The sequence below is a fragment of the Zeugodacus cucurbitae genome, chromosome 3 (genome assembly GCF_028554725.1).
Source record: "Zeugodacus cucurbitae isolate PBARC_wt_2022May chromosome 3, idZeuCucr1.2, whole genome shotgun sequence".
NCBI classification, from domain to species: domain Eukaryota; kingdom Metazoa; phylum Arthropoda; class Insecta; order Diptera; family Tephritidae; genus Zeugodacus; species Zeugodacus cucurbitae.
In genome coordinates, this window is record NC_071668.1 from 15878083 (window position 1) to 15891698 (window position 13616).

The 13616-nt window shown below is 36.5% G+C and overlaps 2 protein-coding genes across 2 annotated transcripts; both read right to left on the reverse strand.

Moving 5' to 3' along the window:
• Nucleotides 1–3003: 3003 nt before the first annotated feature.
• On the reverse strand, nucleotides 3004–5244 carry LOC128920223 (heat shock protein 70-like). The gene has a single exon (XM_054227073.1). It carries the CDS (start codon nucleotides 5064–5066, stop codon nucleotides 3156–3158), a length of 1911 nt encoding a protein of 636 aa, XP_054083048.1. The 5' UTR covers nucleotides 5067–5244; the 3' UTR covers nucleotides 3004–3155.
• A 5845-nt stretch (nucleotides 5245–11089) lies between these two features.
• Nucleotides 11090–13341, reverse strand: LOC128920219 (heat shock protein 70-like). The gene has a single exon (XM_054227055.1). The coding sequence runs from the start codon at nucleotides 13166–13168 to the stop codon at nucleotides 11258–11260; it is 1911 nt and encodes a 636-aa protein (XP_054083030.1). The 5' UTR covers nucleotides 13169–13341; the 3' UTR covers nucleotides 11090–11257.
• Between the last annotated feature and the right edge of the window lie 275 nt (nucleotides 13342–13616).

Below are 13616 nucleotides of genomic sequence, written 5' to 3' on the forward strand. Positions count from 1 at the left end.
TGGGTCAATTTGACCCTTTTTTCGAGAAAATCAAAAAATATCCTTTAAAAAAGGACATTTAAGGGTTAAAATATTCTACGGAAATGTTTGGCGGAAAATTTCAGTGGGGGTCACCAAAGACACCATTGTTGTAAATAAAGCTCTTTACGATTAATTGGCAAAATTACACGCCAACATATACAAAGTAGGTGAAAACGTCAAGTTCGGCCGGGCCAAACACTGAATTCTCGCGTCTAGTCAGCTGTGACTTACAAATCGGGTGTGATAAAATTAGGCATAATTGACTTACTAAGCAGTACATATCGGGTGTGATTTTTACTAAAATTAATATAAAAAAGAACAATTAAAGCTTAAATAAGCATGGCGGATTCTGTTTGCAAATTAAGAGATTGGTTTTGTTTTATTTGTGGACATTTTACGCACCTTCAATGCAGAAGAAAGATATTCCCTACAATTGAAGAACCATATTTTCTTTTCTTTGGAATACGATTTTTATGTGAAACTTGGATACCAAAAACTGTATGTACTACTTGCGAAAGTGGTCTTTTGACCTGGTACAAAGGCGGTACTAAGGCGCTGCCATTTTCTGCGCCTATTATATGGATTGAACCTGAAAATCACAAATCAGATACATGCTATTTCTGCGTAAATTACAAATTTGGTAGAAGCCAAAGGCACCACGCGATAATGACATACGAAGCAACAAATAATGTCATTTTACCAGAAGTGCGCTGTGAAGGTGTTCCGGTGCCTCAACCGCCTACACATACATTTTCGGAAAATATAACATACGCCAATACAGAAATAACAACGGCGGTTGAAAACATATCAGATATAAGTTACTTGCCTCCTGGTGGTTTAAACATATGTCCTAATTTGATAGACCAAGCTTATTTTGAAGATCTTGTAAGAGATTTAGGACTAACAAAATAGAAAGCTGAAATATTATGTTCCAGATTGAAAAACAGCAATTTGATAAAAGCCGATGTAAAAGTTACATCGCCAAGAAAAAGACACGCCGATTTAGAAAGTTATTTTAAAAAATCAGAAGAACTTGTGTACTGTTGCAGTATTGAAGAGGTTCTAAAATATCTAAAGCTTCCACTGGACTCTTCCGCTTGGCGACTATTTATAGATAGTTCAAAACACAGCTTAAAAACAGTTTTACTGCACAATGGAAATCAGCATCCATCAATACCGGTTGCGTATTCCACAAAAAGGAGGAAACATACGCAAATATTTCAAATCTCTTAAATACAATTGAATACTATAAATATAAATGGGAAGTATGCGCAGACTTCAAAATGATTGCAATATTGACTGGAATGCAAACAGGATACACAAAATATATGTGCTTTCTTTGTAAATGGGATTCACGTGCTACCAGCAGCCATTATCATATTAAATATTTCGAAGAACGTAAAGAAAATATTATTGGTGACTTAAATGTAATCCACTAATCTCTTGTCCCAAAAGATAAGGTCATACTTCCACCGCTGCATATTAAGTTGGGCGTGGTGAAAAATTTTATTAAAAGCTTAAATACACAAGGATATGCTTTCAAACGCATTCAAACAATTTTCCCCAGATTATCTGCAGCAAAATTAAAAGAAGGTAAAATACGGTTTTAAGAAATAATTTATTTCATTTAATGTAAACTACCTTTTCTAGGAATACTCGTTGGACCCGATATAAGAAAATTATTACAAGATGAAAAATTGTATGGTCATCTGTCGGATATGCAAAAGACAGCATTTGACTTTATGCAGCTGGTTATATCAGAATTCCTTGGAAACTCAAAAGCACAAAACTATGCAGAAAATATTGAAAGCATGCTAATCGGTTTTAACAATATTGGCGTAAAGATGTCACTAAAGCTGCATTTTCTGCACTCTCATCTCAATTTTTTTAAAGAAAACCTTGGAGCGGTTTCAGATGAACACGGTGAAAGGTTTCATCAGGATATAAAGGTATTGGAAGAAAGATTCAAAGGGAAATCCCAAACTGTAATGCTTGCTGAATACGTATGGGGCTTGTACAGAAACCTTGACACATCGGAACATTCAAGTCAAGCTAAATACAGGAAAGCACATTAAGTTTAATCTTTAATCCATTGTCCTACTATTGCTGAAGCAAAAAAATAAATATGTACATACTATAATAAACCACTATTAAAACAAAATTATAATTTATCAATCGTAAAGAGCTTTATTTACAACAATGGTGTCTTTGGTGACCCCCACTGAAATTTTCCGCCAAACATTTCCGTAGAATATTTTACTCCATAAATGTCCTTTTTTAAAGGATATTTTTTGATTTTCTCGAAAAAATGGTCAAATTGACCCATAAAGAAACCAGTTAGAGGGTTAAGATCTTCCACAAAAATAATCCTCATGCAATTCCACAATACAACTCTGACCATAAGAATTCTCTCAGACATTAACTTACAACATTTTTTTCATATAGTATAATGCTCCCTTCGACCAAAAAATGAAAACTTTGACCCACTGTAAAAAAAAACTCAGACGTACTGGACCATAAGTTTGTTCTACAAAAATGATCTACTCAACATACCCTTTCAGAATTATAGGGTCGCTATTCTGTTCCATTCAAAAAGTCTTCATTTGTTGGACAGTGTAATTATATTTTTTCCAAAGAATTTTAACGGCAAATCAGAATAAATTTGAACAAAATGTCTCAAATCTGCCAGCCCTGAAGCTCTTGGTTTGTTTCTGATAGTTAAACCGATAAAATTGGTTTCCATGACACCTAAAACCAATAGAATTTCTGATTCGAACATCAAACCAATAATATCAGAATTCATGAGAGGAACCAGAATTTTTTGTCTGTTTGAATTCTGATTCCGACAACTGTCAGATTCCACAACAACCCTGAATATTTTCCAAATTTTGAAACCCACCCAACTCCTTAAAATCTCTTTACGCAATCAATCAAATAAATTCTTTTAGATATCGAAACAAAAATTTTTTATATAAATTTGTTCATTTTCTATATTTTCAGTCTTTTTTGATTTTATATGGTATTTTCTCTACAATCTAATTTAACTAAAAATCTTAAAAATTTAGGTAACAACTCACGACTATGATACTACAATTTTACATTAATGTAGAGATCTATTTCTATAATAAATTAGTTTAATCTACTTCTTCAACAGTGGGTCCAGTATGTCCACCATTGAATCCGCCCGCTTGTTGACCACAAGACGCTCCTTGTGCACCACCGCTATGTAGTTTTGTCATGAGTGGTGTACAAAGTTTGGTGAGCATGTTCATTTTGTCTTCGTACTCTTCTTTGTCGGCCAATGAGTTGGCATCCAGCCACTTGATGGTGTCATCACAAGCCTTCAACGCTTCACTCTTCTCCTGAGCACTCAATTTATCACCAGCACCGTCCAACGCTTGCTTCACGCCAAACACATAACTCTCCAAGTTATTTCTGGCCCCGATCTTATTGCGTTGTCGTTCATCTTCTTCGGCATAACGTTCCGCCTCGTTCACCATGCGATCGATTTCGGATTGTGAAAGACGTCCTTTGTCGTTCTTGATGGTGATGTTCTTGGCATTGCCTGAACTCATTTCCTTCGCTGCTACGTTCAGAATACCATTGGCGTCCAGATCAAAGGTTACCTCAATCTGTGGCACTCCACGTGGTGCAGGCGGTATGCCGGACAAGTCGAAGGTACCCAGTCGATTGTTATCCTTGGTCATCACACGTTCACCCTCATACACTTGGATTGTGACACCAGGTTGGTTGTCGGAGTATGTTGAGAATGTCTGAGTTTGTTTGCATGGAATTCGGCAATTTCGTTCAATGATCTTCGTCATAACACCACCAGCCGTTTCGATACCCAAAGACAATGGTGCTACGTCGACCAACAGCACATCCTGAATTTCACTGCTCTTGTCACCACTTAGGATAGCAGCTTGAACGGCTGCACCATATGCAACCGCCTCATCCGGATTGATTGAGAGATTCAGACTCTTGCCACAGAAGAACGACTGTAGTAGACTTTGTACCTTTGGAATACGTGTGGAACCACCGACCAATACGATGTCATGTATCTGATTTTTGTCCATCTTCGCGTCTTTCAACGCTTTCTCTACTGGATCCAACGTCTGACGGAATAGGTCGGCACACAATTCTTCAAAGCGGGCTCGTGACACTTTCGTGTAAAAGTCAACTCCTTCGAATAGTGCATCAACTTCGATGGTGGCTTCGGTGCTCGATGACAATGTACGTTTCGCACGTTCAGCTGCTGTACGTAGACGACGTAATGCTCTTGGATTCGAACGCAGATCCTTTTTGTACTTTCGTTTGAACTCATCAGCCAAGTGTGTAACCAGTCGGTTGTCGAAGTCTTCACCACCAAGATGTGTGTCACCAGCAGTTGCACGCACTTCGAATAATGAGCCCTCGTCAATGGTCAAGATGGAGACATCAAAAGTACCACCGCCCAAATCGAAGATCAGAACATTACGTTCACCTTTCAGATTCTTATCCAGACCGTAGGCTAAGGCGGCTGCTGTGGGTTCATTGATGATTCGCAGTACATTCAAACCAGCAATACGACCGGCATCCTTTGTGGCCTGTCTCTGTGAGTCATTGAAGTAAGCTGGTACTGTGATGACGGCGTCTGTCACTGTTGTGCCCAGATATGCCTCAGCGGTCTCCTTCATTTTGGTCAACACCATGGACGAGATTTCTTCTGGTGCAAAGCGTTTGTTCTCACCTTTGTACTCCACGCTGATCTTTGGTTTGCCACCGTCGCTCACCACTTTGAATGGCCAATGTTTGACATCCTCCATAATTTTCGGATCGTCATACTTGCGTCCAATCAATCGCTTCGCGTCGAATACTGTGTTCTTTGGATTCATGGCCACCTGGTTCTTTGCCGCATCGCCAATGAGTCGTTCCGAATCTGTGAAGGCAACATAACTGGGTGTTGTGCGGTTGCCTTGGTCGTTGGCGATGATCTCCACTTTGCCGTGTTGGAAGACACCAACACAGGAGTATGTTGTTCCCAAATCAATACCAATTGCTACCATTTTGACTTGTGTTTTTCTTATACTTATTCTTCACTTGGAACTTTTTAATACTATACTTTTTAAAACTTTTAAATTTATTTATATCACTTTGTGTGTTAAAAACACTTTCACGTTTGTTTATTACAATCTCTTGAAGAGTTGTTTATACTTTGCTTGCTTATTGAATTCTGAAACGAAGAGCATTCACGGCTGGTATTTATACCAAAATCACTTTTCACCGAATATTCCGGATGCTCTTTCTCGAAATTTCCACAGCAATCTACTAGTTGGGTGGAAATTTCTATGCGCATTGTCGCTCTCGCATGCTCTGCATTAATATTATTATCAATTCTACATACAAACACAGGTATTTTGACTTTGTAGCCGGCAATTTAAGTATGAGAGAATCACAACAATAACTCTCTTCTCCCACAGCTGTTTAATGTCGCACAGTGGGGTTTATCAATTAATATGGTAAAACTATTATAGTTAAAATAAATAACTTTTTTACTAAAACTAAATAATAACGGTTTGTCATTAAAACATATTGGTTATACCAATCCAAACGAGCTGAGATAATTCATCAGAAAATTTAAAAAGCTGATAAATTTATCGTGATAAATAAATGAATGATAAGAATAAGAAATTTATTTAATAGGATAGCGATTACAATAAAAAAATAATTTAAAATAACTGTAAGGATTTTGATCAGCTTGTAAATTATATTTTTAATGAGTTCATTTTACTATTACATAGGAAACCTACGAAGAACTTGAAGAAAAGCTAATTTAAAATAATTGTTGGAAATATTTGTTCAACCAGACATCTATGTATGTATCTGTTATATACTAGGGAGAAAGTAGTATATTGCACAGAAATATGACACTGTGCTTATTTGTTTGTTACGAAAAGGAATCAAAATAAAAGAAATGATACAAAATACTCTTAAATATTATTCTAGAAATTTTTATATTATATGTATTTAGAAATGGACATTTTCATATACATATAAGAGGGATGATAGCTCAAAAATACTCAAAAAGTTGTAGATACTTTTAACGAATTAAATGCATGGTTTTGTATAGTGAAGACAAAGTCTCTAGAGCTTTGAGTTCTCTTTGAAGAGTACATACTCTTTTCATAACATATTGCGTATATAAAGGTGCATCGCACACATTTTCTGATACATATGTATATAATACTATGCCGACATCTGTTAGATTCTAGAACATTTAGGTATATATGTAACATACATATGTAGGTTAAATGTAAATATGTATGTATAGACGTATTGTTATTTGCTGGGGCAAAAGAAAATTAACGTTCTAGAAATTTCTGCAATTTAACGATCATTATTTGGAAATAAAATAATAAAATATTAAAAATGAATATTATACACAAATAAGAAATTCTTGTATGGCCTATGGCCTAAGTTTAAGGGAGGGGTAGGGTTTCAGCGTAAAAAAATCACTTTTTTGTGATTTTTTATCTCAAATATCGATTAAGCAATTTTATTCAAACCTTCTATACATTATTGAGCATAGTTTTGACTATGTTCTGTAAATTTTTCATGCAAAAATATTAAACCATTAGCCCGTGACAGAGCTTCCCCTAGGACGTCTTGAGAAAAAAGTGAATCAATTTAGCGGTGTTCACTGTAACTCGGGCGGAAATTATCCGAAAATGAAAAACCATAAAAATTTAGTTAAATTTTAAACAAATCTTCCACCCAACGTTCTCTGATTATTATTTTTTTATTTAAAAATTTTTGGCGGCCATCTAAAGTGTGAACCGTTATTTTCGACTAAAAATGTTAAAAAATTGTTACTAAACGTAGGGGGGAGGTATTTTATATGAAGAAAATGTGTTCAAAGTTTGAAATGAATCGGTCGAGTAGTTTTCAAATGGCGGTGAACACGGACTTCAAAACAGTAGCCCTATAGGAATTATAGGAGGAGCCCACTCAGCTAATATCAAAAATAGGAAAATGGGGTTGGTGATCGCTCCCAAACGTCAACCTTACCTTCGAGCGGTACCCGCTATTCTTTACGAACGAGGCTCTGACGACCGAATAGAGGCGGTATAACTTTAGCACCAACGAAACACCTAATAATCTTAAATCCTCTGATTACCGAAACCGAAAAAATTTTGGATCAGTAATTGATATCCATACGTAATCTTATATCCAAAAGTCCCGCTACCTTCGGCATGTTGGATAAAGTCTGGAGATCGACGCATACATATGTATAGGTATCCAGACGTATGAAGCTAAAAGTAATCGATTCAAGCGTGAAATTTATTGTCTTATATGGCTATGAGACGTGGAATATTGCAGTGATTGTCTTGCAAACGCTACCATCTTTTATCAATCGATGTCTTCGAAAGATTATGTGGATATTCTGGTCCAACGTTATTAGCAACACAGGCCTGTGGCCCGTAACAAAACAACTACCGATCCATATCGAAATTCGACGTCGTAAATGGAAGAGGATCGGCAACACTTTGCGAAAACCTCACACCGGTACTAATAGAAAAGTCGAAGCAGACGCATATAAAGCGGTTATTCTTGGAGGGAAATTCAAATTATATAAGATTAATTATAATTTGTTTATTGAGGCCCTATGTGTGAAGCGTCTTCATATTTTTTGGAATCAACTCACTTTTTTTCAGATACATATATATGTATGTGTACAAATTGTCTGATATATGCAATATAAAGTGAAATGGAGGTTTGGAAAAACTCTTATTCGGTAAATGAGAATAGAAGGAGTATTTCTGGATCAGGCTATGCGAGGACTTTTATAATTATAATTTGAGTCAAATTGGTTGAGCAGTATTAACCTAAAAGTAGGCTATAAGACGCGTCTCATTTCTGATATGAGTTAGATATAACGCTCCTGTATCATCCTTGTAGCTAAATTACACCTTCAAGTCCTAATTATTTACAATCAAAAGCTGTACTGAAATATGACTACACCTATTAAAGGACAGGTCTCCACAAACCAAACCATATGCAAAACTCTTTCAAGTACCAAGGAACACTCGTACCAATTTTTTTTCAGATTCTGAGTTCTCAAGTTATCACTTTCATGGCAGACGGACGAACAGTTGGAAATCGCGTAATCAATTCGTGTCGTCAGTCAACAGATGTCTGTTTTTTATTATGTTAAAAGTTTATTATAATATAACAAGTAAGGAAGGGTTAAGTTCGGGTGTAACCGAACATTTTATACTCTCGCAATTTATTTATTTAACTTTATTTATATTATATAATACACATTTTGACCCACATATTCGTCATATATATTGTATAAAGTCCATTGAAAGTTGGAAACCATAATATTAGGTTAGAAGCACCAAGGTCCTCGTGTTCGATATATGGGGCCATAAAAATCTATGGTCCGATTGCGGCAAAGTTCTGCACCGATATCTTCACTAGTGCTTACTTTATATATATATTGTAAAGTAAACGAATCAGATCGTCTAATTTTAAACCTAACTTTTGTATGGGAGGTGGGCGTGGTTATAATCCGATTTCTTTCATTTTAGGACTGCATTAGGAAGTGGCTAAAAAAAACGACTGCAGAAAGTTTGGTTTATATAGCTCTATTGGTTTGCGAAATATGTAGGGGGCGGGACCACGGGGGCGGGACCACGCCCACTTCCCCAAAAAAATTACATCCAAATATGCCCCTTCATAGTGCGATCCTTCATACCAAATTTTATTTCCATAGCTTTATTTATGGCTTAGTTATGGCACTTTTTGTGTTTTCGGTTTTCGCCATTTTGTGGGCGTGGCAGTGGTCCGATTTTGCTCATTTTCGAAAGCAACCTTCCTATGGTGCCAAGAAATAAGTGTGCCAAGTTTCATCAAGATATCTTAATTTTTCTCAAGTTACAGCTTGCACAGACGGACGGACGGACAGACAGACATTCGGATTTGAACTCTACTCTTCATCCTGATCACTTTGGTATATATAACCCTATATCCAACTCGTTTAGTTTTGAGTGTTACAAACAACCCTTATGTGAACAAAACTATAATACTCTCTTTAGCAACTTTTGTTGCGAGAGTATAAAAATATGTAAAATACTCCAGCAAAAGTTTCTTGTTATTAGAAAATTTAAGCAAATATGAACAAACTGATCATGTGGCAGAGGTTTACAATTGTAGGAAGATAAAAAAGATTCTCGAAAGAGTGAAATTTTGATCAAACAACACTTCAGAATCACCAGAATTTACCACAGCTCAAAGTGATTGAAATTAACACGTGCTTTATTCTGGGATACAACACTAAACAACAAAGGAGTTGGAAAAGCCGGAGACTCAATCATAAGTTTTATACCAACCAAATGTGGAAAGAGACCGAGCCAACTCACAGGGTAATAAGAATAATGGACTAATTCTTGTACTCCAGCTAGTTATGAAAAACAAAGCTGTGATACACTAAAGAAATAAATAAATATTTGGAGATGGGGACATTACAATACATGGGTGATTCTACGATAAGATGTAACTTGTGCGGCAATCAACATAAAGTATTGTTTTTGTCCTTTATGTTGTTATTTTTTTAAATTAATCACATCATATTAATGCAATTAAAACAAAAATTCCTTTCAAAGTCTAAAAAAGTCCTTCCCCTGGCTTGTCCCATTGCTACTTTTCATATAACTTTTGGACAATACATATATTTTTTGTATGAGATGCTAAACCTAAACTAAGTTCAATCGGAAGTAAAATAATTGAAATTAAGTATTGTTAAATAAAAAAAAATATATATATTGTTTATTTAATATAATTTTTAAAATTAACTTCTGTCCCACTTCTCTTATGTATCTACCCTGACAAATTTTGTTCCGCTTGTACGACATCAATTTAAAGACGGTCGCATTGAAAAAAGTGCTCAAGAGCATATATCAGCTTGAAGTTAATAATACTAATTGCGAAATCCTTTTGAACGCTGTAGTTCTGTAGTTTTTTAGTTATTGTTTTTGAAGTCTTAAATATAGTACACTATCGTCTTAAAATTCCGTTTACCGCAATCATTTCCTTCCCTAAAAAAAAATTGCTAAATAAAACGCATTCGGCTTCTAAAGCAGACTACTGCCTTAATAGCGTTCTCAAATATATTCGCCTATAATCGCTTAAGCGGTGCATACGCCAAATATATATATGTATGTATATATAAATAATATCAGGTTGGCCAGACTCTTCCCATGCCAAATCTTCCTTTAAAAGGGCAGAGGAAGAAGTAATACTTTAAAAAGTCAGTAAATGTTTTTGAGATAGTTTAAGATTTTATATTTAATATTTGTTTCGTTTATTTAGGATAGACAGTGAATTTATTGATTTATTACTTTAATTTTATGGTTTATTCATCTAGGAAAGAGAGTATCTTAAATTTCTAATACTATTTTAAATTTATTTTTGGCATTTGCTAAAATAATTATCTACCGTAAACCTTATGTCTCTCCCCTGGACGAAGTATTTACCCTGGCCGTCGAAAAAGAAAAAAAATAAAATATTTATAAACTAAACTGCCCTTAAGTGAAAAGGTAAATAAAAGGGACAAAAATCAAACAAGTTTCTCTTTGGCCGTTTTCTCTGTGCAATTGAAACCTCTTATTGTAGAATCACCTATCACATAACAAATAAATCACTTTCGAAATTGAATTATCGAAAAAGTAAGTTGAATAAGTGGATAAAATTGTATTTCATTCGCTCGGCTAAGTCTAATATAATAAATGATATTAAATATAGGCCCAATTAAGAAAATCCATAAAAATAAACAAATTTTTTCCTTGCTGAAATTGGTCAAGCTCAAATAATTTTATTATAAATCGATTTAGAGCTTATGAGGATAGGTGGATTTGAAACAAGGGTATTTTTATAATTCTTTTTATATATATTTAACATATTATAGTGTTTAAAAAGACACAAAAGTAATATTTTCCAAATTTTGAAACCCACCCAACTCCTTAAAATCTCTTTATGCTATCTAATCAAATAAATTCTTTTAGTTATTGAAACAAATTTTTTTTATATAAATAATTTGTTCATTTTCTATATTTTCAGTCTTTTTTGATTTTACATGTTATTTTCTTTACAAACTAATTTAAATTGTTAAATCTTAAAAATTTAGGTAACAACTCACGACTATGATACTGAAATTTTACATTAATGTAGAGATCTATTTCTATAATAAATTAGTTTAATCTACTTCTTCAACAGTGGGTCCAGTATGTCCACCATTGAATCCGCCCGCTTGTTGACCACAAGACGCTCCTTGTGCACCACCGCTATGCAGTTTTGTCATGAGTGGTGTACAAAGTTTGGTGAGTGTGTTCATTTTGTCCTCGTACTCTTCTTTGTCGGCCAACGTGTTGGCATCCAGCCACTTGATGGTGTCATCACAAGCCTTCAACGCTTCACTCTTCTCCTGAGCACTCAATTTATCACCAGCACCGTCCAACGCTTGCTTCACGCCAAACACATAACTCTCCAAGTTATTTCTTGCCGCGATCTTATTGCGTTGTCGTTCATCTTCTTCGGCATAACGTTCCGCCTCGTTCACCATACGATCGATTTCGGATTGTGAAAGACGTCCTTTGTCGTTCTTGATGGTGATGTTCTTGGCATTGCCTGAACTCATTTCCTTCGCTGTTACGTTCAGAATACCATTGGCGTCCAGATCAAAGGTTACCTCAATCTGTGGCACTCCACGTGGTGCAGGGGGTATGCCGGACAAATCGAAGGTACCGAGTCGATTGTTATCCTTGGTCATCACACGTTCACCCTCATACACTTGGATTGTGACACCAGGTTGGTTGTCGGAGTATGTTGAGAATGTCTGAGTTTGTTTGCATGGAATTCGGCAATTTCGTTCAATGATCTTCGTCATAACACCACCAGCCGTTTCGATACCCAAAGACAATGGTGCTACGTCGACCAACAGCACATCCTGAATTTCACTGCTCTTGTCACCACTTAGGATAGCAGCTTGAACGGCTGCACCATATGCAACCGCCTCATCCGGATTGATTGAGAGATTCAGACTCTTGCCACAGAAGAACGACTGTAGTAGACTTTGTACCTTTGGAATACGCGTGGAACCACCGACCAATACGATGTCATGTATCTGATTTTTGTCCATCTTCGCGTCTTTCAACGCTTTCTCTACTGGATCCAACGTCTGACGGAATAGATCGGCACACAATTCTTCAAAACGGGCTCGTGATACTTTCGTGTAAAAGTCAACTCCTTCGAATAGTGCATCAACTTCGATGGTGGCTTCGGTGCTCGATGACAATGTACGTTTCGCACGTTCAGCTGCTGTACGTAGACGACGTAATGCTCTTGGATTCGAACGCAGATCCTTTTTGTACTTTCGTTTGAACTCATCAGCCAAGTGTGTAACCAGTCGATTGTCAAAGTCTTCACCACCAAGATGTGTGTCACCAGCAGTTGCACGCACTTCGAATAATGAGCCCTCGTCAATGGTCAAGATGGAGACATCAAAAGTACCACCGCCCAAATCGAAGATCAGAACATTACGTTCACCTTTCAGATTCTTATCCAGACCGTAGGCTAAGGCGGCTGCTGTGGGTTCATTGATGATTCGCAGTACATTCAAACCAGCAATACGACCGGCATCCTTTGTGGCCTGTCTCTGTGAGTCATTGAAGTAAGCTGGTACTGTGATGACGGCGTCTGTCACTGTTGTGCCCAGATATGCCTCAGCGGTCTCCTTCATTTTGGTCAACACCATGGACGAGATTTCTTCTGGTGCAAAGCGTTTGTTCTCACCTTTGTACTCCACGCTGATCTTTGGTTTGCCACCGTCGCTCACCACTTTGAATGGCCAATGTTTGACATCCTCCATAATTTTCGGATCGTCATACTTGCGTCCAATCAATCGCTTCGCGTCGAATACTGTGCTCTTTGGATTCATGGCCACCTGGTTCTTTGCCGCATCGCCAATGAGTCGCTCCGAATCTGTGAAGGCAACATAACTGGGTGTTGTGCGGTTGCCTTGGTCGTTGGCGATGATCTCCACTTTGCCGTGTTGGAAGACACCAACACAGGAGTATGTTGTTCCCAAATCAATGCCGATTGCTACCATTTTGACTTGTGGTTTTCTTATACTTATTCTTCAGTAGAAACTTTTTAATACTATACTTTTTAAAACTTTTAAAATTATTTATATCACTTTGTGTGTTAAAAACACTTTCACGTTTGTTTATTACAATCTCTTGAAGAGTTGTTTATACTTTGCTTGCTTATTGAATTCTGAAACGAAGAGCATTCACGGCTGGTATTTATACCAAAATCACTCTTCACCGAATATTCCGGATGCTCTTTCTCGAAATTTCCACAGCAATCTACTAGTTGGGTGGAAATTTCTATGCGCATTGTCGCTCTCGCATGCTCTGCATTAATATTATTATCAATTCTACATACAAACCCAGGTATTTCTGACTTTGTAGCCGGCAATTTAAGTAGGAGAGAATCACAACAATAACTCTCTTCTCTCACAGCTGTTTAATGTCGCACAGTGGGGTTTATCAATT

Bases quoted from the DNA above. Each gene is read 5' to 3' on its own strand.
- LOC128920223 (XM_054227073.1), bottom strand. From the start codon at position 5,066: ATGGTAGCAATTGGTATTGATTTGGGAACAACATACTCCTGTGTTGGT.
- LOC128920219 (XM_054227055.1), bottom strand. From the start codon at position 13,168: ATGGTAGCAATCGGCATTGATTTGGGAACAACATACTCCTGTGTTGGT.